The 26,824-nt window shown below is 45.1% G+C and overlaps 2 protein-coding genes across 5 annotated transcripts; one reads left to right on the top strand and one right to left on the bottom strand.

The window, feature by feature from the left end:
* Positions 1-72: 72 nt before the first annotated feature.
* On the bottom strand, positions 73-14,257 carry LOC123990897 (RNA-binding protein 25-like). The gene is made up of 18 exons (XM_046291893.1): positions 14,011-14,257; positions 13,307-13,403; positions 10,362-10,567; positions 9,985-10,042; positions 9,488-9,657; positions 8,836-9,030; positions 7,739-7,825; positions 4,326-4,585; positions 4,126-4,243; positions 3,957-4,046; positions 3,621-3,694; positions 3,211-3,361; positions 2,904-2,990; positions 2,339-2,687; positions 1,677-1,987; positions 1,279-1,377; positions 1,139-1,186; positions 73-947 (listed from the first exon to the last, which is right to left on the bottom strand). Exons 2-18 carry the CDS (start codon positions 13,383-13,385, stop codon positions 855-857), a joined length of 2,475 nt encoding a protein of 824 aa, XP_046147849.1. The 5' UTR covers positions 13,386-13,403; positions 14,011-14,257; the 3' UTR covers positions 73-854.
* A 79-nt stretch (positions 14,258-14,336) lies between these two features.
* LOC123990896 (breast cancer metastasis-suppressor 1-like protein-A) lies at positions 14,337-23,327 on the top strand. 4 transcript variants are annotated; one of them, XM_046291888.1, is made up of 11 exons: positions 14,337-14,953; positions 15,242-15,332; positions 15,458-15,585; positions 15,716-15,739; positions 15,927-16,006; positions 18,174-18,270; positions 18,497-18,586; positions 18,714-18,778; positions 18,869-18,908; positions 21,182-21,308; positions 21,503-23,327. In XM_046291888.1, exons 1-11 carry the CDS (start codon positions 14,818-14,820, stop codon positions 21,618-21,620), a joined length of 996 nt encoding a protein of 331 aa, XP_046147844.1. In that variant the 5' UTR covers positions 14,337-14,817; the 3' UTR covers positions 21,621-23,327. The 4 variants fall into 4 exon arrangements, with proteins under 4 accessions (XP_046147844.1, XP_046147843.1, XP_046147848.1 ...); XM_046291887.1 differs by having other exon boundaries at positions 18,860-18,908; XM_046291892.1 differs by lacking the exon at positions 15,716-15,739.
* The last annotated feature ends 3,497 nt before the right edge of the window (positions 23,328-26,824 follow it).

Raw genomic sequence — 26,824 nt, 5'->3', positions numbered from 1 at the left:
ATTTAAACTATTGGTGTAGGATAGACTCACTGGGCCACATCACATTTCTATTGACAAAACATTATACAATTATTTTTTTAAATTTTTAGTATTTATTCAAAACAATTTCCACTGGTACAAAAAGAAAAAATGGAAACAATGTTCACACAAATCAGTATCCTTTCCAGTTGGTGCTGTTGCCTGTGTTACGAGACCAACCAACCACAAGTCAAATGTTCAATAGCTGGCCTATGCTTAAATAGAATTTATAGAAGGCATTGTTTGTAATCCAAAAACAAATCTACCCTTTAAGGTCTACCCTTCGCATTAACAGACGTTTCACTCAGCAGATGCCACGTAGAAACAGCAGTCCAATAACCTTTGATATTACTAACGTCACAAAACTGGAGAGAAACAAAACAGTGAGATGCTTTTCAGTGAACTTTTTTCCACAGCTGAGTAGCTATGTTCTCTTCATCAACCGTTAACCCCTAATCCGCTACCTCCACTGTCACCCTCAGAACATCCAACTCGAGCCAAGAGACTGTAGTAGGGCCATTGTCCAAGTGGTTGCTTTCATGCATCTTCAATAAGCACTTCAGTCAGTCATTCAATCACGCACGCACCCACACACACACGTAGGCTATACACCAATACAAAGTCAGCAGCTGCAGTAGAGTAACATGTACCAGAGTCTATTGGAAGAATGAGAAAACGGGAGCTCAACGTGTGAATGCTGTTGGGGTATTATTAGGTTGAGCACATTCTTTGATTTTAGGCCACTCAAATTGAGAAGTTTTTTGGTGACTGACAACACTAAAGTCAGATTACTCTATTAGAAAAAGTTGGATTCGTTCAGTGCTTTCCTGGGTTTCCTATTTCACCAGCCCAATCTTCTTGGCTTCAGTTTCGTAGATCAGCAACCGCCACATCTTGACGATGAAGACCTCTGCTTCTTCATCCAAAACCTTGGTGTAGAAGAACCGCATTGCAGTTAGATTAATGACATAGTACTTAACAACTTTAAATCAGGAGACCAAAAGCAGTTCACCAAGGCTCTTAAGGCCCGTTTAATACTTTAATCAAAATACAGTTAAATCAGTTTTAGCTGGACAGACAACTCTGAGAATGTTCCCAGTATATTTCTTGGGATACTCACCATGGCAACATCATCCAAGATACCCTGTGGTGTACCATGAGCCATCACCTGGGGGAGGTCAAAATTAAGGAATCAGAATGAAACTCATATTGCAAAAACATCCAGCTCCCCAGTAAATTGCATCAATCATGCTTACACACCTTGGAGCAGACAAAATCGACTAGCGTAGCCTCCTCTTCTCCAATGTACTCTATTATCTTTTTGTTGATCCAGGGGCGTATGCGTCGATCCATCAGAGTCTGGGGAGGACAGTCAGAAATACTTTAGTCACTGCACCAGGTATTATTCATATAGGTCTGTACCAGTTTTGTAGGGAAACACATTTTCTACTTTGACAAAGAAGGGCTACATCAGCAATTCCCTTGGACTACAGCCTCTAGTCGTTGAATTATCAAAATCAACCAGCGTTATCTGTATGTCATGTCATATTTCCTCTGGTCTGGTTTCCATTCGGTTTCTGCGCTCTTGCTAACACAGAATTAGTTGGCAAGAGAGCAGAAAGACTGGAAAGCGGGGTACTGCCACATCCTATCCTCACCGAGTCCACTGCGGACCAGTCCAGCGGGTAGGAGAACAGCTCCGTCTTGCCCGTGGGGATCTTCTCAATCAGGCTCTTGATGTGCTTGCGCTTCTCCTCTGTGTTGGCGCCCTTGATGGCCGCCAGGCCCGAGGCGCCGTCTACCACACTCTGGAGGTTCTTGTCGTCGTCGCCGTAGTCCAGTGGTACCAGCTTGCGCTTGCGGGGAGCCTCGTCTGCCTCCTCGTCGTCAAATTTGTTAAAGACGCTGTCCACAGTGAGCTTCTTGCGTTTGATGGCCACGTTGGGCTGGCTGGGGCTGCTAGTGGCTCCTAGAGAGATATTTAGACATACTTTAAACCTTTCGTCATGAAGTATGTCTGAAACAGGACAGTTCCATTTAATTCATATCTTAAAGCAATTTGAGTGACATCCCTCTCAAATTAAAGTTTGTCAGGCTCAAGACATCTGTGCAGATACAGCTATATGCCTCAATCTAAAAATGAATGGTAAAGATAGGCAGTCTTGCGTCATTATTTTAATTATCCTGATCTTTCACCTTCATTAATGATTGAGGCGCTTAATTGGATCTACACAACAGATCATTAGGTAGTTAGCACTATAGTTGTCACAATCATGTCCATATGATTCTAGACCTAGCTTGTCCCACCAACCAAACTCACCCAGTTTGAGACTGAGGCCGATCTTGGGGCGGAACTCCTCCTGGGGTGGGGTCTCGTGAGGGGGCGAGTTCTCGTGGGGGATGATGATGCCGCAGGGTGACTCGTCCCCGCCACAAGGCGTGTTGGGGGTGGCGCCCCCGCTGGCCGACGAAACTGAGGGGGCCGCAGTGATTGGCCGCAACGTGGGCTTCAGGCAGGGCTTGGACCCCGATTGGTCGTCGTCATCAAACTCCTCCTCCCCCCCTTCCACATCATCATCAGAGTGGGGGTGGTGATGGTGGGGTACATGGTGGTCCCCTCTGTCCCTCTCCCGGTCTCTATCCCCTCTCTCCCGGTCTCTTTCCCCCCTCTCTCTCTCCCGATCACCTCGGTCTCTTTCTCCTCTCTCCCGATCACCTCGGTCTCTTTCCCCCCTCTCTCTCTCCCGATCACCTCGGTCTCTTTCCCCCCTCTCTCTCTCCCGATCACCTCGGTCTCTTTCCCCCCTCTCTCTCTCCCGATCACCTCGGTCTCTTTCCCGATCACCTCGGTCTCGATCTCTGTCTCCTCGGCGATCCCGGTCCACCCGTGGGGCCTTGTGTACCCGCTCCTCCTCGGGGTCGGGCTCTGGCTTCACTGGAGGCTGACGCAGACGCTCCGCCTCCTCTTCCATCTGGACCAATCGGTAAAGAGAAGCAGTGTGAGACAAGGGGCTTACACAGTCAGGAAAGTGGATACACTCGCCTAACGTTATTGTGTAGCCAAGATAACCAGATGGACAGAGACGCACTTACAATGCAGACATACAGACAAAGGGATCAGAGGACAAAATGACCTTCAGGAATAAACACAGTCAAGCGGATACAGTCACACACACACTCCCTCTCTCTCACCCTGCGTATCTCGGCTTCGGGGTCTGGGTGTCCCTCGGCCAGCAGCCTTTGTCTGATCTCCTCCAGCTCTTCCTTCTCTCTCTTCCTGTCGCGCTCATCCACCTCAGTCTCCTTCTCCCGGTCTCTCAGACGCTTCTGCAGTGCGCTGCCCCTAGGGGTCACACACGGAACAACACTTTTTATAACAATGGCCCTGACACTCATCAACAAATGTCTTCAAGTTGTATTTTTATTTTAAGTAGTGAGGTTTCTCTTCCCAAATGTCGAAGCAAAAAACATGTTGTCGTTTCAGACTGCCATCATCTTGACAGTTTACATTATGGATATTAAAATAGTCTCAATTATATCTTCTGTAGTATGTAAACCTAGCGGATCAGCATCATAAATGAATTAAATATGCTGGTGGTCACCTGTAGTACTTAGGGTCATCTCTGTCGTCATCGTAGTCCTCCAGGAACTCCTTCAGCCGTTTGCTTTCTTTAGTCTGTAGGACACAATGATGAATGGAAACACATACCAATTATGTCTACGGTAGGACCCTTCAAGTCCAGATCAGTGGTAAACCTGAGTCCTGTTCAGTAGTGGGGCACAGCGTGGCAAAACGTTTCACAACGGACAATTAAACCAGCATTCCCATTGGACAAGTTCAGGTAGTCCCGCCCCTGGTTTCAAAAGGTTTTCTCCCTGCTCAACACGACCCAGGAATGCCATGCGAGGGTGAGAACAGGGTTTGTATTTCTTCCTACCATTTCTCTCCTGCGCTCTTCCTCCCGCTCAGACTCCTTGGAGTAGTCTCGAGCCTTCTTCCTCTCGCGGATCTCCCAGTTTTTCAGACGCTTCAGACAGACACGAGACAGAAATTAAGCAACATTTCACAGCCAACACACACATGATTCTCACGCCACTGTAAGCTACCTCTTGATAGGCTGCCTCCTTGTCTCGGAGTTTCCTCTCCAGCCTTCTCCGCTCATAGACCTCCTCCTCATCCTCTTGGTCACGCTTCTTGTCCTTGTCTCTGTCGCGACTCACCTCTCTACAACATAACATCAACCTAGTTACCTCCCAATCATTCCTTCCTTCACAATCCATTGCTTTATTTATTTAATAACACACACCTGGAGTGGCTGCGGTCCTTGCTCCTCTCCCTTTCCCACTCCTTCGTCCGGTTGCGATCACGGTCTCTGTCACTTCTGTCCCGCTCGCGTTCTCTCTCCCGCTCGCGCTCCCTCTCCCGCTCCCTCTCCTTCTCGCGCTCTTTCTCCCGCTCGCGGTCCCGACGCTCCCTTTCACGTTCCCTCTCCTTGTCCCTCTCCCGTCGCTCGCGATCAAACTCTGCACGCTCCTTGTCTTTCTTGTCCTTCTCTTCCTCCAGTTTCTGCAAAGAGAACAGAGGAAGTTGATAAGTTGGAGGCTCCGGGGAGGACAGCCATGCAACAGAACAGGAGCACAGTGAGGCTGGGTCACACGCTTCTCTATAAGTGCACAGAAGTGGATCTAGAAGTGGCTTCCAGGCTCTGGGGGCGGAGGGGACTACTGTAACAATGTAGATTCTTGTTATCTAAGGATGAAGTAGTTGAGTTAGAGGCTGACGTTTTGGCACAACAGCCGCTCCTTGGCTGGGCTAAGAGTTTCTATGGGAAAATAACAACAAGATGTCATGAGACACGGCACTCCTTTGTCCCCCCCCCCCCCCCCCCAAGGACCAATTTTTTTATTTTTTTTATGAATCGGCTTGCGGGACGGATTTGGCCTGCGGGCCACCAGTTGCAGACCACAGTATCAATATAGTACAATGATTGTTTAGCACAAGCTGGGCGACTTACAAGTTACCTAAATAAAAGACACTGGAAACCACTTTGAGGTCAAAGACGACATCTTGTTGGCCATGTCAAAGGTCACAGACATTCAAAATGAGAAAAAGGAGCTGCTTGATAAATAACAATCTCTCTCTCCCAAGTCAGTGTCCTCATTACAAGAGAAACAAAACAAAAAAAGGCGTCAATCCTTTTGTGAAACTAGTTGGTGACTTACAGGTGTTGAGCTACGGATTTCAGCCCGTCGCTGCCCCTACAAGACTATAAAAGTTAGGCCTGGAAGGAAAAGCAGGTCAAACAATACACAGGGGGGAGATTCACTTTCCCTCAAGCAAATCATCAAAAACAACCGTTGCCTTCTATGGGGTACATTGGTAAAAACAGACAGCCGTGAAACATCCTGGTACATAGAAAAATTTAAAATAAATGTAAAAAACATTTTCTGGACAGGTAAATTAAATCGTAGAGGCTCTTACCCCTGCTTCGGTCTTCTGTAGTTCTCCCGTGACTCGATTTCCCAGACACACGCTAAGAGACAACTCCCTCCTAGCACTACGCCCATGGCTCCCCATGTACTCAACTGATTAGCAGACAATTACAAACCATGCATTCTAAATACACTGAGGCTCAAGTTTGTGTTGGGGTTTTTGTGAAATACACAGTGAAACCACAGGTTACCTATGGGCCTTTCCCACAAGGTCAGACCGCTAAAAGCAGTCCATAACGAACAACAGATGGTTGTCCTCCTGGTCTGACCCAGACTACAGAGCCACGGGTTTAGTGCAGCTAAAGACGAAGAGCAAAGAAAACAGGCAGAGAAGGGGGAAATAGAGAAGAGAGCATACAGGTACTATGGGCATGGGTGGAAGGGGTCTGATTGGTTAAGTCTTCCTACTTGAACTTACCTTGCTCTGCGCTCTATTGGTGACAACTTGGACATAGAGTAACTGCAGGTAGGCCATAGGTACATGACGTTCCCCTTCTATATAAAGCATAGGCCTTACCATTTGTGCTTGAGAAAGGATCTCACTACACATTACTCGTACCTCCTTTACCACAAGTCTACTGCCGTAGATTATGAACACCAAATGTTGGTTGCGTTGAAAATGGAGATGAAGGGGGTGAACGGCAATTAGAAACCAGGAAGAAAAAGGGGACAGACAAGTTCAGAGAATAAAGGGAGAAAGAGCTAAAGTGACGAGGGAAAGAGAGAATCAAAGAAGACAGAAATAGAGGGACTGACAATTGGACACAGGACTAGGAGAGATGGGGCTTTTCTCTAACACACACACACTTATCCACAGGGTGGGTTGGAACTCACCTGGCTAGTCTTCAGAACGCAGAGTGCTGTGGAGGGGCGCCCCCCCCACTGCTATAACAGTACAATCTACAGCCCAAATCACTGCAGTGGTTATTGACCTGAGTCTCAGTGACTTGACTTTTACACACACATTATGTAGAATGGTCATCATTTACAGAGGACTCACACAGGTTCACTGGCCTCCCTGGCTTGCGGACAACATGATAAATAGTTGGAAATGAAAAATCGGTGTGGTTCTCTCCACATTTGGCAAATAACTGGTCTAAAAGAAAGACCAACATTCTGTTGACATTATCTAAATGGAAAAGGTGGGCTGTGTGTTGAGGTTCTCATAAAGTTCCACAACCTCAGCCACCACTGTAAGCCAGAGTGCCTGTGCAGTTGCCCCTATGCGAATCCTCGAGGAGGGAGCGCCCAGTATATGTACAAAATAAAGGAAAGCTCATACTTACATGCTATCCTCGACAACTTTTTCCAAAGCTCTGAGATTCATCTTGCTTTAGTCACCATATGATCTCTATCATAATGGCGGGGTTTAATGAATAGATTAGCTTTAAGGTAACTTTACATTGTCGCCATGCATTTTGTTTGTGTGTGATGAATGAGTTATGAATCTAGCCAGCTATACTATCACACCTAAATACCCTAATTATATACAAAATAAAAATGTCCCGTCGACACGAGTCAAATTAGGTTTGAAAACTGTGACAATACGACAAATCCAGATATTTCACATTGAGATTTTTGAGCAAGGTATGCAATAGTTTGACGTGAAAATATAACTATTCTCCCATCCTAAATTTAGACCAGGGATGGGCAACTGGTGGCCCGTGGGCCTTTTGAATTTCAAAACATCTGCAGTTTTACTCTTGTTTTGTCAGTCAATTTGCCCATGTCAGCTAAAATATTTTAGATTGCCAAGTTAGTTTAGCGGCCAGCTATCTAAACTTGTTATCATGGTGGAATTACCGGCCGGGGGCCCCCCATTGATTTTGTTAGTCCGTCTCAGTCAGAAAACAAATTTTAAAAACTGCAAACCTTTTTCCAACCGCATGGCAAAGTGAGTAGATTGCAAAAAATAAAATAAAAAACTCCACTGTCAAAATGGGGCCACCAATTTTTTTTTGCTCGCAGTGTAGTGTGTGTGTGTGTATGGATGGATGTGGGTACGCAGACCCGCGAGTAACTGCAGCCCCTCATGATGAGTTCAGATTGTGGCCCCCACCCCCAGCAAAGTTGCCCATCCCTGATTTAGACTATATAAAACAGGTCCTTGCACAAAATGTCCACTAGCAGTAAGTGTGAAAACCCAAAAGGTCTGTACCACTAGCGTGTGTAGCTTCTTTTCCAAGAACCTGCAATGTGAGTGAGAGAGATGAGTACAGTCATATACCTTGTGGGTGTCGCGGAATTTACTGATCTCTCTAGAAATCAGGTCTCTCTTGTCATCCTCCAATCCGTCAATTGCGTTGATATCCTCCTAAGGGACGATGGGAGGCAGAAAGAAGGGATAGTGTTCAGGGTCATGCTGACAACAAGGCTGACAAAAAAAATTATGATTTAATATAAAATGTTGAATCTGTAGACTCTCTCAAATTAAGGGGATTGGTCCTCAAGTCACGGCACAGTCATTTAGGTTAAATGGGGTTAGACTGCACTGGACCAGGTGTAGTGCTGAAGGATTCATTGCCATAGAAATGGACCTGGCTAAAAGACAAGACACTTTCGAATGACCAGTTATCCCGAGTTGAACTCAGAGTTGACCAACGTTATCTCACCAACTCCTCACACCAGGTACGTAGGATACTCCTCAGGACTAGACTTAATCCCTATCCAGACGTTCATATACCAACAAATACAATGTAGTAGGCAATTGGATTAACATAACATAATTCCACAATTTTTTTGAACATACCATTTTGTTCAGTCTAGTTTATTTTCCCTTTTTCAGGATATCCAAGTGGTAGTTACAGTCTTGTCCCATCGCTGCAACTCCCGTATGAACTCGGGAGAGGCGAAGGTCGAGAGCCGCGCATCCTCCGAAACACGACCCAGCCAAGCCGCACTGCTTCTTGACACAATGCCCACTTAACCCAGAAGCATACACCTGGCGATCGTGTCAGCGTGCATTGTGCCCGGCCCGACACACAAGTCTGTAGAGCGCAAAGGGACAGAACATCCCCTGCCGCCAAACCCTCCCCTGACAATTGTGCGCCGCCCCATGGGTCTCCCAGGTCGCGACCCGGCAGCGACAGAGCATGAACTCAAACCAGGATCTCTAGTGGCACAGCTCTCGCTGCAGTACAGTGCCTTAGACCACCGCGCCACTCAGGAGGCGTTATCCTGCCTTTTATTTTGCTCATCTTTATCAAGAGTGCCAATAATGTCAGTCATGACTGTATATAATGTGCCCAAATACAATATTACAACCCCCAACCAACATGTACCAGGTAAATCTAAAGTGAGATAAGAGAAAGTAGCCCTAAGTACCTCTTCTTTCTTCTCCTTCTTCTTCCTGCGGTGGGGGGACTCATCATTCGAGGCAGCATTGAGCTCGCTGGCATACTCGCGGATCAGACCGTCGATGGCACCCTTGACGACCTGATCCCGCCTCTTGGTGTCCTCGTCGATCACCTCCTCTTCCTCTTCCTCCTCCGCCTCCTCTTTTCCACCCTCTGCCTTTGCCTTCAAGCAGAAAGAAAAACAGAGCGCGAGAGACAGGCGGGTTAGTATTACATCCAAGTCAACTCATTTTCAGCCTCACTTGTTTAAAAAAAATATTTGAAGTAAAAGGAGCTATTTTGTTTCAGGCCTTTCGCCAGAGTTTCCCATTCATTTAGCCAACCCTGCCCCCGAGAGCTGGGTCCATCAGTCTCCACTGGAAGTCGCTCAGACCTGCATAATGGCAGGAGGCTGAAGGTTTTAATTCCATTCAACATTTAGGACCAGTTTCCTAAACACAGACTAAGCCTAGTCCAGAACTAAAAAACAAATTCAATAGAGATTCCAATGAAATAGATTAAGCCTCGTCCTTGACTAATCTGTGTCCTAGAAACTAGCCCATAACTTACATGGTAATGTGACATTCCCCTCTCCCATCCCTCCAGCTCAGAGTGTCCCCCTTCCCCACTACATTACCCACCCCATTGCCGTTGGTGCTGCTCTTCTTTTTGGCCTTGAACTCATCCAGCTGGGCCTTGGTCTTGGCATCCACCTTTACAAGCAGCTTTTTCACCCCGATCTGCAGCTCGTGGAGCAGCCGCAGGGCCCGCAGCGTTGACTCGGGCTCTTTGTACTCACAGAACCCAAAAGCTGGAGAGAATAGAGAAGGAAGGATGGGCACCGGGGATTTATATCAATACACAGCCATCGGAGTAGCAACCAGGAAGGAGGTTGTGTTCATTAGGGCATGGAATGGACATTTTTAACGGGCGTTTCTTATCAGACAAGTACATGTAGTTAAACATTTTTTAGTCTACTTTCTTCTGATTAATGCCTACTGAACAGGAGCCTGCACATTTGTTTTCCCACTAAATAGTAGTTGCGCTTCACATTGGCAAAGCACGCCTTGGTGAGGGTGACATTGGACTTACATGGTGGTGGAGTACTTCAGAAGTGTTGTACCTGTTCTGTTTTTACCTTGAAGTTTTCCAGAGGCTCCTTGGACTCTCTTCCAGCTTAGGACCAGGCCACATTTCTGAAGAGTGAATAATTGCTTGTTTTACAACAGGGACCTACTAAAGGACATTGCTTTTCATCAGAGTATCAGGGGAAACATTGTTGGCCAAAAGGGAAACAGCTTTTATAAATCAAACCTAAAAGGCCAACTGCACCGTCACATGCAAAAAAAAAAAAAAAAAAAAACAGAAGCAAAACTAACAACTATCCTGGCTCAGAAAGGTGGTTTCAATTGTCTATTCCACTAGCACGACTTGTGACTAAAGACATGTTCTATAGCCTAAATAAAGCTTAATGTCTCTTTCCAAAGCATCTGCATTCAAGTTCCCCTTCCTCACCGCCAGCAGCTGTCGAATCAGCATGTCCGAGGCTTTCTCTGAGATGTTCCCTACAAATACAGTGGTGGTGGGGCCACTGTTCTCGTCCGTCTCCTTGGCCTTCACCAGGGCGGCCTCCTTCCTGGGTGCCGCAGGCATGGAGGTGGGAACCAAGACCGCGGGGGTTTGGGTCATAATACCCATGTGGACTGGTATCATTGGGGTACCTGGAATAGAGACAATGCGATAATGTATACTAGAGGTCGACCGATTAATTGGCAAGGCCGAATTAATTGGGGCTGATTTCAAGTTCTCTTAACTAAAATCGGCAATCTGCCTTTTTGGACGCCGATTACATTGCAATCCACGAGGAGACTGCATGGCAGGCTGACCACCTGTTACACGATCAAAAAGACCTTGTGGCTGCAAGGAGCCAAGGTAAGTTGCTAACTAGCATTAAACTTATCTTATAAAAATAAAACTACACATGGTTGATGATATTACGAGGTTAACTAGCTTGTCCTGTGTTGCATATAATAAAAGCGGTGCCTGTTAATTTATCATCGAATCACAGCCTACTAAGTCGCTCTGGATAAGAGCGTCTGCTAAATGACTTATGATTTAACAAAAGCCCATTCGTGAAAAAAAGAACAATCGTCGCACAAATGTACCTAACCAAAAACATCAATGCCTTTCTTAAAATCAATACACAGAAGTATATATTTTTTAAAAACTGCATATTTAGTTAAAATAAATACATGTCAGCAGGAAATTGTGTCACTTATCTTGCGTTCAGTGCAAGCAGTGCAAGAGTCTATGCAGCAGTTTGGGTCGCCTGGCTCGTTGCGAACTGTGTGAAAACCATCTCTTCTTAACAAAGACCGTAATTACTTCACCAGAATTTTAAACAATTATGACATAACATTGAAGGTTGTGCAATGTAACAGCAATATTTAGACTTAGGGTTGACCCCCGTTCGTTTGATAAAATACAGAACAGTTCCGTATTTCACTGAAAGAATAAAAGTTTTGTTTTCTAAAAGATAGTTTCCGGATTTGACCATATTAAGGACCAAAGGCTCAAATTTCCATGTGTTTATTATAATTAATGCAATGATTTGATAGAGCAGTCTTACTGAGCAGTGGTAGGCAGTAGGAGGCTTGTATGAATTCATTCAAACAGCACTTTACTGCGTTTGCCAGCAGCTCTTAGCAATGCTTGAAGCACAGCGCTGTTTATGACTTCATGCCTATCAACTCCTGAGATTAGGCTGGCAATACTAAAGTGCCTATAAGAACATCCAATAGGCAAAGGTATACGAAATACAAATGGTAGAGAGAGAAATAGTTGACGCGTCAACATTCCAATATTAACTACAACCTAAAACTTCTTAACTGGTAAAATTGAAGACTGGTAGAATTGCATAGACTCTGCTTGAAGTCTGGTGAGGGAGATATGAGTCTCCAGCTTCAGTGATTTTGCAATTCAACCCAGTCATTGGCAGCAGAGAACTGGAAGGAAAGGTGGCCAAAGGAGGAGTTGGCTTTGGGGGATGACCAGTGAAATATACCTGCTGGAGCGCGTGCTGCTATGGTGACCAGGGAGCTGAGAAGACTTTGCTAGATAAAGCACCGCCTTATAGATGAACGGAAGCCAGTGGGTTTGGCGACGAGTATGAGGAGAGGGCCAGCCAACGAGAGCATACAGGTCGCAGTGGTGGGTTTGGTGACAAAACAGATGGCACTGTGACAGCACATTGGGTGCAGTCTGAGTAGAGTGTTGGAGGCTATATTGTAAATGACATCGCTGAAGTCAAGGATTGGTGGGATAGTCAGTTTTATAAGAGTATGTTTGGCAGCATGAGTGAAAGATACTTTGTTGCAAAATAGGAAGCCAATTCTAGATTTAATTTTGGATTGGATATGCTTGATGTGAATCTAGATGGAGAGTTTACAATCTAACCAGACACCTAGGTGTTTTTAGTTGTCCACATATTCTAAGTCAGAACCGTCCAGAGTAGTGATGCTGCCCGCACCTGCCCGCCCGTCTAGCGATCAGTTGAAGAGCATGAATTTAGGAGAGTTGTATGGAAGGAGAGTTGGGTGGCATTGAAGCTCGTCTGGAGGTTAGTTAACAAAGTGTCCAAAGAAGGACCAGAAGTATACAGAATGGTGTCGTCTGCATAGAAGTGGATCAGAGACTCACCAGCAGCAAGAGCGACATCATTGATATATACAGAGAAAAGAGTCATCCTGAGAATTGAACCCTGTGGGACCCCATAGAGACTGCCAGAGGTCTGGACAACAGGCCCTCCGATGACTGACAGAGTCGAAAGCCCTGGCCAGGTCGATGAATATGGCAGCACAGTATTGTCTTTCAGTGGCGGTCATGATATCGTTTAGGACCTTGAGCGTGGCTGAGGTGCACCCATGACCAGCTCGGAAACCAGATTGCACAGAAGGTACGGTGGGATTCGAAATAGTCAGTGATCTGTTTGTTAACTTGGCTTTCGAAGATGTTCTGAGCAAGGCAATTAAACTTCAGCTTTCTTACATGTTGCACTTTAGTTTCTTCTCCAACACTGTGTTTTTGCATTATCTAAACCGAATTGAATAAGTTTCATTATTTATTTGAGACTAAATTGATTTATGTATAATATTAAGTTAAAATAAGTGTTCATTGTGCATTCAGGATTGTTGTAATTGCCGTTATTACACACACACACAGGCTGATTAATCAATATCGGCTTTTTTTTTGGTCCGCCAATAATCGGTCTCCGCGTTGAAAAATTATAATCAGTCAACCTCTAATGTATACAAAATGTATTTTAAATTAATGTATCTCTCAATACAAAGTTCACTGAGTATTAGATATCCTTACAAATCAGTCATGTTAACAATCTAGTTTCTGTTTAATTTACATACAGACAGGCCCATAGGATGGGATATCCGTCTCTGATGACTCACCTGAAGGAAAACCAGCAAACTGTGGAGGTGGGATGCCTGGTGGCAGAAGGGTTCGGTTGAGATGAGGAGGGAACGACATCTTGTGGAAATCACCCACCTAAACATGGGACCGAAGAAAACCAGTCAGAACTGCAATAAGAGAGTAATATGAATTAGACCCTGACCATCTCTCAACACAAGATAACAGCACGTGTTCAGTTGGCTTTTCTGTACTTGTGGCTGCATATGTCAGCTGACAGATATCCACCTGTAAAATACCCGCCACAGGTCGTAAGTTAGATATGTGTGGTCGAATGAAGGCCTGGTACTAACGTTAGCCAACTTAAACGTTAGTTAAATGGCTAGCTAACTGGATAACAGTAACGTCGTCAGGTCATATCCATGACTCTGGGTAACGTTAACAGGCTAAGTTACTTATGAAAGACATTAACTTCACCTTGTTTGTCATATTTGTCGTTAAGGTCAGCTACAACGTATTCTAATTAGTTAACGTTAGCTATACTCGCTAAATAAGAGGTTTTAGGTTGTCCTCCACAACAAGCCTGGCAAGGCTAGCTTGTGTGTTGTAACTACGCTAACTAGCAGCTAACTACCGTACCGGGAAACCATTCTCAGTTTGTTAGTTACACGTAGCCAGCTAAATATTGTCGATAACACTCAGACAATGAAGTGAAAAACAAACTACCGAATCAGATTTTACTTACCCACAACAAGTCGGTTAAGATGAGCTACTTCGCTTCTGTCTCCCTCCGTTTAGGTGGCTAAATGTGATAGCTAGCTACTGTACATCAACCCTGCAAAAAGTCAGTGCACCAGAGATATTACAGAAAGGAAGAGATGGGACTCACATTGGGCAACGAATACGTATAACGCACCACCCAGCAGACTGTCGACCAATCGTATTAAAGCTGTAATTATACGTCACGCAACTGCTAAACAATTCGCCAAGCGTTCATGTGCTAGTCGAACTCGGAAACGGGTTGTAAAAGTTACACACGTGCCGCGTTCAACGAATCAGCAAGTCCGAAATGTCCGCGTGTCCATGTTCCGATTAGCATTTTCGTAGAGAAATCTTAAATATCTCTATTTTCCTCGAAAGTACGTAATGTCACGATTACAAAGCTACACTGTATTACATTGAACATCTCAGTTAAGATGTGTAATGTTGTACTTCTTGTTCACATCATACACGCCCAATTGACACCCATTCGCCTCTTATCCCAGAATGCCTTGCACGGTCCATTGACAACGCACAAACGGCGTGTATATGACTCAAATAGAGTTCCCCATCTCCTCAAAATTTGCTCCGAGTGCACGCAGCAGGAGATGGACATTTTTTGTAAAAGAGCATCTGATTGGTCGATTCGGTAGCCATGTTTTTAACCTCCAGTTCCCTCTGTTGTTTTAGCTAGCTAGTTGTTTATCCGGTTAGCCGTCGTCATTTTTATTGCTATTTTTTAAAAGTCAGTTCGCAAACCCTTTCCTCTAATTTTACAAGAGAACTAAACGTTATGCCGGTGCACGCCCGCGAAAAGAAAGAAAGCAATCACGAAGAAATGGAGGTTGATTTTCCCGATCAAGACGCTAGCAGCACCGACGAAGAGGACACTGTAAGCTCTTCTGTATCCGAAGATGGAGACAGCTCGGGTAAGGGATAGGTACATTACCAGTCTGTAAATATTAGAGCTAGCTAGTCAAAATGCAACTGGCTGCTATGCATAATGCATTGTAGTTCCTAAATGAATTAATGTGTGTTTGTGCTGTAATGCAATGTAGGTCCATTTTTATGATGGTCTCCTTAATTCTGGCCAAATGATAGTGATGTTGATGCTGCGTGGCCAACTAACAGTTAGCTAGCTGACGTTAGTTAGTGTCAAGCTACCGCTAGTTTGTTTACTGTATTAGATGTGTCTGCATGTTTATTATTGCCAACAGATATGGACGATGAGGACTGTGAGAGAAGACGAATTGAATGCATGGACGAGATGACGACCCTCGAGAAGCAATTCGGCGACTTGAAAGAACAGTAAAGACACCTTTTCTACTTTCCACATGGTTTTCTTTCTGGTCCATGTTTACATGCATGATTATAAGCCAGCCAACTATTGATGCTGCTGTATTGCTCACCGCTGTCTGTCTCGTTGTGACTAGGTTGTACAAGGAGAGGCTAAGTCAGGTGGATATAAAGCTGAAGGAAGTGATAGCTGGCTGTGCCCAAGAGTATCTGGAACCACTGGCCAACCTGCAGGAGAATATGCAGATCAGGACCAAAGTAGCTGGTAAGTTTGAATGTAATTTTAGCCTACACTAGATTAGATACTAACGTCCCACTTTGTAACTTTAGTTGTGGCAGATGTCAATGTCAAGAAGATCAGTGGTTTTCTAACATTTTAGTTGTGTGTTCCTCAGATGACCTACCTACCAGCTCCCTGGGTAGGCTACCTCCAAATATAAGAAACACACATCTGTTAATATATGTTGTCTCTATTCTCAATATGCAATGTAATGTTATAACAATGTTACAATGTAATATATGTCTCTGTTCTCAGTGATGTCAAACCGTCTGAAGGGTGCCGACAGAGGCTAAACATTTGTTTTCCTTGTCTTGTATCTTCTACAGGGATCTACAGAGAGCTGTGTCTGGAGTCTGTGAAGAACAAGTATGACTGTGAAATCCAGGCTGCCTGCCAACACTGGGAGGTCTGATGGCAATTCAATACAATAAACCTTTATTTATCCCCAATGGGCAATTGTTGGCACAGTGAGTAATAACACAGTGGTCAAGCATAAAGTGCATCCATTGTTTATCTCTGGCCCTGTCTAAATACTGTAGGCTCTGAATGGCCAAGGCTCTGAATCTGTCCTCGTGCTCCTAAACCTTAGTGCCACTTTTGACACTGTGAATCGCCGCATTCTTTTGGAGAGATTGGTAAGCCTAATTGGTCTACACTGACCAGGTCTTGCCTGGTTTAGATCTTATTTGTCGTAAAGATATCAGTTCGTCTCTGTGGATGTTTTGTCATCTAACAAGTCAATTGTACGTTTCGGTGTTCCTCAAGGTGCTGTTTTACGACCACTATTGTTTTCACAAGATATTCTACCTCTTGGTGATGTCATTTGGACACACAATGTCAACTTTCACTGCTATGCGGATGACACAGCTGTATATTTCTATGAAATATGGTGAAGACTCCAAATTTCCTACCCTGGAAGCCTGTGTTTCAGACATAAGGAAGTGGATGTTGGCAATTTTGTATCTTTTAAACAGAGATGCTAGTTCTAGGTCTCAAGAAACAAAGCATTACATGTGCTCGCTCCTACCTATCTTTCCGATTTGGTCCTGCCTTTACATACCTACACGTACGCTACGGTCACAAGACGCAGGCCTCCTTATTGTCCCTAGAATTTATAAGCAAACAGCTGGAGGCAGGACTTTCTCCTGTAGAGCTCAATTGTTATGGAATCCATGAGAGAGACGCAGACTCGGTCTCAACCTTTAACACTTTACTGAAGACTCATGTCTTCAGGTCCTATGATTGAGTGTAGTCTGACCCAGGGGTGCGAAGGTGAATGGCAAGTCACTGCAATGATGAACCGCTCCTGCTGTCTGGCTGGCCAGCTCCCCTCCCTCCACTGGGTTTATCTGCCTCTGGCCCTATCACGGGGGCTAGATCACTGGCTTACTAGGGGTTTTCCACTTCGTCCCTAGGGGGGGTACGTCATGCCAGGCTTTTCTGCGCTGTACGCGACTTGAGTCGGTTGAGCCACTGACGGGATCTTTCTGTCCGGTCTTGCACCCCCTCAGGATAGTAAATTGGTTGTCTGTAGATATCCCTCTAGTGGTGTGGGGGCTGTGCTTTGGCAAAGTGGGTGGGGTTATAGCCTGCCTCATTGGCCCCGAGGGCTATCGTCGGATCTCCCCGTCTCAGCCTCCAGTACCTCTGCTGCAATAGTCTTATGTGCCGGGGTCTGTTATATCTGGTGTAATTCTCCTGTCTTGTGCTTTTGTGTGTGAACTTAAGTATGTTCCCTCTAATTCTCTCTCCTTCCCTGAGGACCTGCGCCCTAGGACCATGCCTTAGGACTGCCTAGCATGAAGACTCCTGACTGTCCCCAGTCCACCTGGTCGTGCTGCTGCTCCAGTTCCAGCTGTTCTCTCTGCGGCTATGGAACCCTGACCTGTTTCACCAGACATGCTACCTTGTCCCGGACTTGCTGTTCTTGACTCGCTCTCTCTCTCTCTACCGCACATGCTGTCTCGACCTCTGAATGCTCGGCTATGAAAAGCCAACAGATATTTACTCCTGAGGTGCTGACATGTTTGGTGATCTGTACAACCACTGTGATTATTATCTGAACCTGCTGGTCATCTATGGGCGTTTGAACATCTTGAAGAAGAATCTGACCTTAATGGTCATGTACTCTTGCAATCTCCACCCGGCACAGCCAGAAGAGGACTGGCCACCCCTCAGAGCCTGGTTCCTCTCTAGGTTTCTGCCTTTTCGAGGGAGTTTGTCCTAACCACCGTGCCTCTCCACCTGCAGTGTTTGCTGTTTTAGGCTGGGTTTCCGTATAAGCACTTTGTGACATCTGCTGATGTAAAAAGGGCTTTATATATACATGTGATTGATTGGGCAGGTGAAAGCAGTTGGATTGAATCCTTAATATGTAGATCAATATGGCTACCTCAAGGAAGGGAGCAATGAAGGATGCATGGAAAACTACTGGGAATTGACCTTTGTCTAAGTAGAATGCTTTGTAGTTCTGCAATCAGCAAAGGTGCATTTCGTATGTATTGGACACCAGGGTCTCTCTACGTGGCTTTGGTGCTACAGTAGGCATCAGTTTACTGTGTTTCTCCTCCCAGAGTGAGAAGCTGTTGCTGTTTGACACGGTGCAGAGTGAGCTAGAGGAGAAGATCAGACGCCTGGAGGAGGACCGACACAGCATCGACATCACCTCAGGTGCTCTGCACACATGACCTCTAGTGATCTGGAAGGTTTTGTTCCAGCCCTGCACTAATTACAACAAACCTGGCTTAAGTAACGGAGGAGAAGTTGGAACAGTCGAATCAGGTGTTTTAAAAGCTGGGCTGGAACAAAAGCCTGCACTGCCTGTAGCTCCCCAGGGTTTGCTTTGCCTTCTTTTTTTTTTTCATTTTTTTTTTCAATCTGTCTCTCTGCATTCCAGAACTTTGGAACGATGGTTTACATTCACGGAAGAACAAGAAGAGGGATCCCTTCTGCCCTGCCAAGAAGAAGAAGCCTGTTGTCGTCTCTGATATCCTTTCTTTCTACCGGTTTTCCTCCATCCATCCTCTGATACAACGAGATACTGTCAGTGGCAATAAAAATGTCTCATTTCAATACTGCGCCAGAAGTTTGAGTTTTTCTTAACCCCTTCTCACGTCCGTATATTGTTTATATGCTGCAAGACCTGGATATACTTGAAGACTGGACAGCAATACGAAAGGTATTTGAGTTAACCAAACGTAAAGCCTTTGTTGTGATTTTGTTTAGGGTTGGAATTTAACCTTTTGATCTTGTTCTGTATGCACCACAGGCGATGGCGTCGTTGGGGCCGCACAGGGTCAAGGTTGACGGTAAGAATCTCTCGTATCATTGTGTCACTGTAAAGCCCAGGGGCCTCATTTATTACCGTTGCGTCATTTTCCCCTTACATTTCTGTGTGCGCCATTTCTGAAAAATCTGCCCACAAAGAAAAATAGAGAGATTTCTAAACTTTTCCCGTTATGGTCCTTCTGTAGCTCAGTTGGTAGAGCATGCTCACCATGCAAACGCATGTTTCGCATGTTTCCATACGTAGAATGTATGCACACATGACTGTAAGTCGTTATAAATCTGTCCTGTCTTAAAACTGTGCGCGAGCGACAATTAAAACTCTGTCTGGAAAACACCTCCATTCACCTTGTATTGGTACGTCACATCATGCAAAATACCAATTGTTGCTCAATATTTTGTTTATCAATAGGTTATTGGGTTTATACGGTGCATTTGGAAGCTTTCAGACCGCAATAATTTTTCCACATTTTGTTATGTTACAGCCTTATTCTGAAATTGATTAAATTGTTTTTTTCCCTCATCAATTTACACAGAATAGCCCCATAAGGACAAAGCAAAAACAGACAAACAAATGTATTCAAAATAAAAAATAAACTCAAAATCAAATTTATGTAAGTATTCAGAGCATTTACTCAGTACTTTGTTGAAGCACCTTTGGCAGCGATTACAGCCTCGAGTCTTCGGTATGATGCTACAAGCTTGGCACACCTGTATTTGTGGAGTTTCTCCAATTCTTCTCTGTAGATTCTCTCAAGCTCTGTCAGGTTGGATGGGGAGTGTCGCTGCACAGCTATTTTCAGGTCTCTCCAGAGATGTTAGATCGGGTTCAAGTCCGGGCTCTGGCTGGACCACTCAAGGACATTCAGAGACTTGTGCCAATGCCACTCCTGTCTTGACTGTGTTATTAGGGTTATTGTCCTGTTGGAACGTGAGCCTTCACCCCAGTGTGAGGTCCTGAGCACTCTCTCTGTACTTTGCTCTGTTCATCCTTCCCCCAATCCTGACTAGTCTTCCAGTCCCTGCTGCTGAAAAACATCCCACAGCATGATTCTGCCACCACCATGCTTTACTGTTTACTGGTTTCATCCAGATGTGATGCTTGGCATTCAGGCAAAATAGTTTAATCATCAGACCAGCGAGTCTTGATTCTCATGATCTGAGAGTTCTTTAAGTGCCTTTTGGCAAAGTCCAAGCGGGCTCTCGTGCCTTTTACTGATTAGTGGCTTCCGTCTGGCCACGCTACCATAAAGGCCTGATTGCTGGAGTTCTGCAGATGACTCTTAAGGACATAGGCAGGACAATGCAGGAGTGGTTTCGGGGCCAAGTCTCTGAATGTCCTTGAGTGGCCCAGCCAGAACCTGGACTTGAACCTGATCTAACATCTCTGGAGAGACCTGAAAATAGTTGTGCAGTGACGCTCCTCATCCAACCTGACACCGCTTGAGAGGATTTGCAGAAAATATTGGGAGAAACTCTCCAAATACAGGTGTGCCAAGCTTCATACCCAAGAAGACTCGAGGATGTAATCACTGCCAAAGGTGCTTCAACAAAGCACTGAGTAAAGGGTCTGATTACTTATGTAAATGTGATATTTCACTTCCGGAAAAAAATATTTTTACAAATGTTTTTGCTTTGTCATTATGGGGTATAATGCCCTCAAATAGGGAATGGATGATGCTTTTCCTATGGTTCATTTTCATGCCAGCCAGGTAGGCTATACTCCTGTTATAAAACAAAGTAATGTGCTTAATATTAGGTAAGTTCGTAAATAATTATAGTAGGCCTAGCCTATAGAAAGCTGATGGGGCCCCCTCTTTCTAATAAGAGGCCATCAAATTTGTTTTCTCAAGCAATTGCTTAGCCTGAATCAGTGGGGTTGGGTTAAATTCGAACGACACATTTCAGTTAAAAGGGGGCTAGGTATCCGCCTTTCCTTTAGAAATTGCGCGCCATGAGCTCATGGGCACTCATGAAGTGTTTGATTAGATTTTTGCTTATATTTGCATTGATGTCAGAGTGATTAAAGGGACAATAGTGTTGAGTACCAGGCAGTTAGCACAGCTATAGATACATAGTAACGTTAGTAGTTTAAACTGTTGGACCTACCCTTGTGACCAATGTTTTTGTGTGTGTGTGTGTGTGTGTGTGTGTGTGTGTGTGTGTGTGTGTGTGTGTGTGTGTGTGTGTGTGTGTGTGTGTGTGTGTGTGTGTGTGTGTGTGTGTGTGTGTGTGTGTGTGTGTGTGTGTGTGTGTGTGTGTGTGTGTGTGTGTGTGTGTGTGTGTGTGTGTGTAGTCCCTGCCAAGGCTGACAGACACCACCATGTGGTGAGGTCTGAGGAGGGCAGACTGTTCTATGACAGCCAGTGGTATTGCAGAGGACAGGCCATATGCATCAACAGGAAGGACCAATACCCCACCAGGTGTGAGTCTGTGTATGAAATGTATGTTTTTAAACGGTGGGTGCGCTGATGTTGGAGTACTTGAGGAAAGTGCGTGCGCGTATGCCGCTGTCGTTCATAGACTAGATCCAAGTGTCGCTGTGTGGTGAGGCATGTGTATATAATGTACGTTCCTCTATTTTATTATCCAATCCTCTTCCACCTCTCCTCCACAGCGCCATGATAACCACCATTAACCATGACGAGGTGTGGTTCAAACGGCTGGACGGCAGCAAGTCCAAGTTGTACATCTCTCAGCTGCAGAAAGGCAAATACACCATCAAACACTCCTAATGTCCCTCACGGCTTGCCGTACTTCCTCTCCCTGGATAACAAATAGTGAACTTCGGTGCCACAAGATCCCGTCCCTTACTTTCATTGCCGTAGGGGGAAACTACATTATGTCAATGGTCTGGAGAGCTGTAGGTCAGGGTGGGTAGGGGTTGTACAAGGTTGGTGACGAACTACTGCTTTCTCTAAATATGTATGTATGTTACAAATATCTGCAAGGCGTCCAAGTGTCGTTCCTCCTGGAAGAGAAAGAAGCAAATGCTGCTAAGAAGGGATGCGTTGCTGTTGAGAGTGGTGGTGTTGTAGCATGCCTTTTTAAACAAGATGCCTACAGTCCTGAACTAACTCAGTGCAGTGAAGCCTTAATTCCTACGGCCTGTGAGAACAGTACTAGGATCAAGTCAAAGCGGGTCATTTTCTCGGAGCGGGTGAGTAAATGGAAACCTACAGTGTACCATCCAGGTTAAGAATGAACTATTAGAATTTCCTAAACATTGAGATGGCATCTTTTACGCCGGCCGACTGGCACAGCCAGTAGTATGTTTGCCCTCTGTACAGAACCCTTGTTGATTATGATGAGGGCCAGAAGATCTCTGAGGCCTGGTTAAAGACTAGGGCTTGAGAACTCTGTTGGAAACATTGTCAGGACAAACTCCTGGCCCTAATTCTGTGTCATGTCTTAACTTCACTGTGAACTCAGTAGCCATCTGCCTCTTGTAGTGTACTTTTGGAGAATCTCAATTGCGTATTCCTTGCGTCCTTTCGCCTCACCTCCCCCTCAAAACCGATTGAAGGAGAAAGCCAGAGGTCCCTCCCCTCTGACCTTATCCTCCAACGAGTGTTGAGGAGTCGTTGGGGAGAGTGGACACGAGGAGTACGCAATTGAGATTCCCCCTGTGTTTTTCTGTGTCATCTTCCCTCCCCCTGTGAAGAACTCCCTGCGTCTCTATGTTCGAACGATGCTCTACCTATTTCTCCTGTAGTGCGCACTTGTGCACTCCTCCCTACCCATGCCAGAGGGATCTGATGACATTGAGAAGGGTCCGTGTCTGGTTGTCGTACAATCCCGTCCATGCAATCCCATCCACTCTTTTGCACATTATTGGATAGAGGGGAAACCGTGTGTGTGTGTGTGTGTGTGTGTGTGTGTGTGTGTGTGTGTGTGTGTGTGTGTGTGTGTGTGTGTGTGTGTGTGTGTGTGTGTGTGTGTGTGTGTGTGTGTGTGTGTGTGTGTGTGGTAACGTACTGCTGGTTCAACCTCTTATGTGGTCATGTGGTGCTTTACATTCACAGCAGCATCACATCTGTATAAAAGTATCAACTGCCAACAGTATTGCATTGAGAAGATTCTCAACATGTTATGAATTTTGTAGAGCTGTTACAAGCTGTAATGTCGGGAGTATTTGCTGTGGTTTTGTTGTATTTTTTTGCAGCTCACGAAGAAGGTCTGTCATAATACGATTAGGTCAAATGTTACAGTGCCATGAATTGAAACGTATTGCTTTTTGTCCTCGAGTTTTATTTGTCAAGTATGGATTGTTGTTTTGTGTTGTTTTTTTTGGGGGGGGGGGGGGGGGTTGTAGTAAGTCATAACGCTCCACCGCTACACTACGTTATCTTTTCATATCATGCGGGAGGGAAATATTAATACAACTCTTGTCATAGTGCCAATGCATGTACAGCAAATTAAATGTTTAATTTTGTAGTAAACATGTCACTTGCCTTCATTTGTAACGATTGAAGTCCCATGAGGCATTCATAAAAATATAACTATATTTATAGCCTTTGATTGAAGCGAAATATGCTGGATGGGATGTTAGGGCCTATCCTAATTCATTTTTATATTCTGTCAGAAATGTATAATGTGCATGTTTGAAGTTGGTGCTCGGGTGGAGCAGTATCTTGATTTTCATACTGTTTCTGTAGGGAGTATACGATATTACCAGAAGTGCACACAAAATATGCTATTTAAAAAAATAATAAAAAACATTTACAAAAATTTGTTGGGGCTCACAACAATTTAGGCAACATGGGGATCTTGATCCAGGAGGGTATTGGTTGTCTCTGCTGTAACCAGGAAGCTTGATCTAGCCATTTAGCAAGTTAGCTAACCAAATGCAAATCTGGAGCACTGAGCTGCATATCATTTATTTAGATCATCTTAGATAGTTAACTTATAGTTATAAGCAGTGGTGTAGCACGCATCCCTCCCCGAGGCGATGGGGAACCCCAACCCGATGTTTTTCTACGGTATTGACAATCACACCGTCAATATAAATACCCCGGTATACTATATATTGCCCAAGCCTAGTTGACAGCATGTCTAGCTATAACTAAATAAACTTCACATGTAATGGGCAGTCTGCTGTGCTCAGCATAAGCCAATCTGTATTGCTCTCTGTCCATTGTGAAATGAGAAGCATTAATTACCACAGACCAATCACTAGATATAATCTTAACAGCGCCAGCCTGGCTGACAGTGCTGTCAATTCCAAGGTTTATGCAACCTAACCCTCTTCATTTGAAAATGACTTGCTTTGAAAATAGTGAGCGTGGCTCGTTTGATAAGGGCTTAAATCCGCTGTGCTGTTCAACCTTTTAGCCTGTGTTGTGTGCCACTCACTAGATTAACGCACTGTATTGGGATCGATTCAGGATCCACTTAAATATTTCACTCATCCCCTTCTCCACTCTCTACTTATCTCCCATGCTGAGCAGAATCTAATACACTAATTTACAAAGTATTCTACTGAATAGGAGTTGACCTTAGACACAGATCTAGGATCAGTTCTCCTTGCCCCCAATCCTACCCACAAGCATTAGAGGTATGAAAGATATTTGACCCTGTATCAGTGGTGAGAGGTGATTTTCCTCCCAAAAGCACATGCAGTATATAATGCAGTACTACCAAAATCGAATTTCTCACTGCAGAGCTCCCATCTGACCAGGTAGTGTCAGTAGAGCTCCACTGTAGCGGTTTTGCAGCACTGCACTAGATTGGAGAGGAGAGGAAAGTGGTTCCTGTAACTGAGGTACCCTTCTGGAGAGAAGCTTCCCAGCTGATGATGGTTGGGAGGGACGCAGGCGGGCGTCTGCTGTGGAGGGACGCTTTCATCACATTACAGCTCGCTGGCCATGTCTGCTGCTGCCAGAGAGAGAGAACAAGAGAAGGAGGGTATTACAAAGAACTAGAAAGTGAGAGAGGAAAATCCCCATCACAGCGTCGCAGGCAGGACTGGGCGCCGGCTGTCTGTCTCTACGCAATCACATCTCTCTAGAGCCTTCTCTCTGAGCCGGAATCTGTTCAAACATGCATAACAAGAGGTGATTCTCAGTGTCTTTTGCTCTCCCCCTCATGTTCTCTCCCCTATCTCTCACTCATGTCAGAAGGTCTGCATGGCTGTATTAGCCGGGTTGTTTGGAGCTTTGCATGATACTAGGTCCTGTAACTGCAGAGGTCTTGAGGTGTTGCTGGATGAGAGTGAGGCAGAGGCTAGTTTCGGTCCCATCCGTAGTTGATGAGCCACCAGACTGGATGTGTTTAAAGCAACATATAGGGCTGATTACACCGTAAAGTGTGACACTCCACTAAATAACGTATAGTCCTCTGTCCCTGTGTGTCTGGGTTGCAGTGTGTGTGCATGTGTGTCTGTGGGTATGTGTGTGACGATGTAATATGCACACTTAGGCTGGACAGGCAACTTCACAGCAGCGGAAGCGGTCACCACGATGACTGCGCCCTCGAGGGCAATTTATTTTCAGCATGGCAAGAAAGGCATTCTCTCAGGTATCTGTCTCACTGTGTGAGACACAGAAACCAGGCATGCCTCGCCTGCCCAGTGCGGCCAAGTGTCACCATCACACTTCAGCTGTCACCTGGCTTGTGTGCACGAGGCCACACAACAGAAAACGTTTTAAAATGTTGTGCAACGGAAAACAAAAATGAGCGTTTCTTATTGGAGTCGGGTAGTCCCTCCCTGCTTCAGTCTGTTTTCTTACGTTTGGTGCCTAATGCATACAACCCTGACGGTGCAAATAAGGTTCCTCGTCACTGTCTTTCCTTAGACTCGTATCTCATAAAAGAATTGAAGCGCACGCTTGTACTGTAAGTCATTTTGGATAAAAGGTGTGTTCAAAGTGGCTTAATATAATGTCAAAAGTATGATATGGAAAGCAGCAGCTGTAACTTCCCTATGAAGGTGGGCAGGGCTGTAGGGTGGCTGTGGTGTGGGCACAAGCACAGAGCTGGGCTGATATGGAAACATAGTCAAATTTTCAGCTGGTGTTGATCGTCATTGGGAGAATGCAGAACCCATGCTGGAGTAGCCGGTGCTGGAGTAGTCGTGAATTCAACTGTTTTTGGCTTTTATTTACAGAAGTGTGTGCACGGCGGTGCATGCATGCAAGTGCGTGTGTAGTACTGTCAGTGTGTGCAGACTGGTCACAGAGTAAATGTAAATCTGGGACACTCAAATTCGTAACATATACTAAATGGAGGATGGATATCCACAAATTAATACATACCGCACTAAACGTAACATATCATACCAAATGGAGAATCTCCGATTTCCGTACAAAATAATACGAAATGCTCTTCAGACCAGGTTGGCGAGTGTATGTATTTTTGTGGCGGCGTATGTATCTGTATGAGCGCGCGTGTGCGTACTGGACACTGAAACTCAGACTCGTGGAGTGAGGAGAAAGCTCAGCCAGCCATTTGGCTCTGGTCCTAATTGGTTGAGTTGAAAGGATGCTGACAGTGCATCTCAGACAGGTAGCTACTTAACTGTGTTTGTGTGTGTGTGTGTGTGTGTGTGTGTGTGTGTGTGTGTGTGTGTGTGTGTGTGTGTGTGTGTGTGTGTGTGTGTGTGTGTGTGTGTGTGTGTGTGTGTGTGTGTGTGTGTGTGTGTGTGTGTGTGTGTGTGTGTGTGTGTGTGTGTGTGTGCTCCTCCACTCTCCACCCAGGAATCCTAATTTTCACCAAAGAACACAGCAGTAGCCCTTCCTGTCTTCTGAGGCTTTGAAGAGTACTACTTTGTTTTTTCTGAGCTTTCGTTACAGAAGAAAAGGGGAACATGCTGGAGTGGAGCCAAGCCTAAGAAGATTTTTCTCAGCTCATCAGCCAGTTTGTGTTCTACTGCATGGTGACCCAGCCTAGCCGGGATATACAAACACGCACACACACCAATTATCTCGGTACTTCAGAC

The sequence above is a fragment of the Oncorhynchus gorbuscha genome, linkage group LG12, assembly GCF_021184085.1.
Source record: "Oncorhynchus gorbuscha isolate QuinsamMale2020 ecotype Even-year linkage group LG12, OgorEven_v1.0, whole genome shotgun sequence".
NCBI lineage: Eukaryota > Metazoa > Chordata > Actinopteri > Salmoniformes > Salmonidae > Oncorhynchus > Oncorhynchus gorbuscha.
The sequence above is the reverse complement of the archived record's forward strand: the minus strand, read 5'-3'. Positions and strand labels throughout refer to the sequence as shown.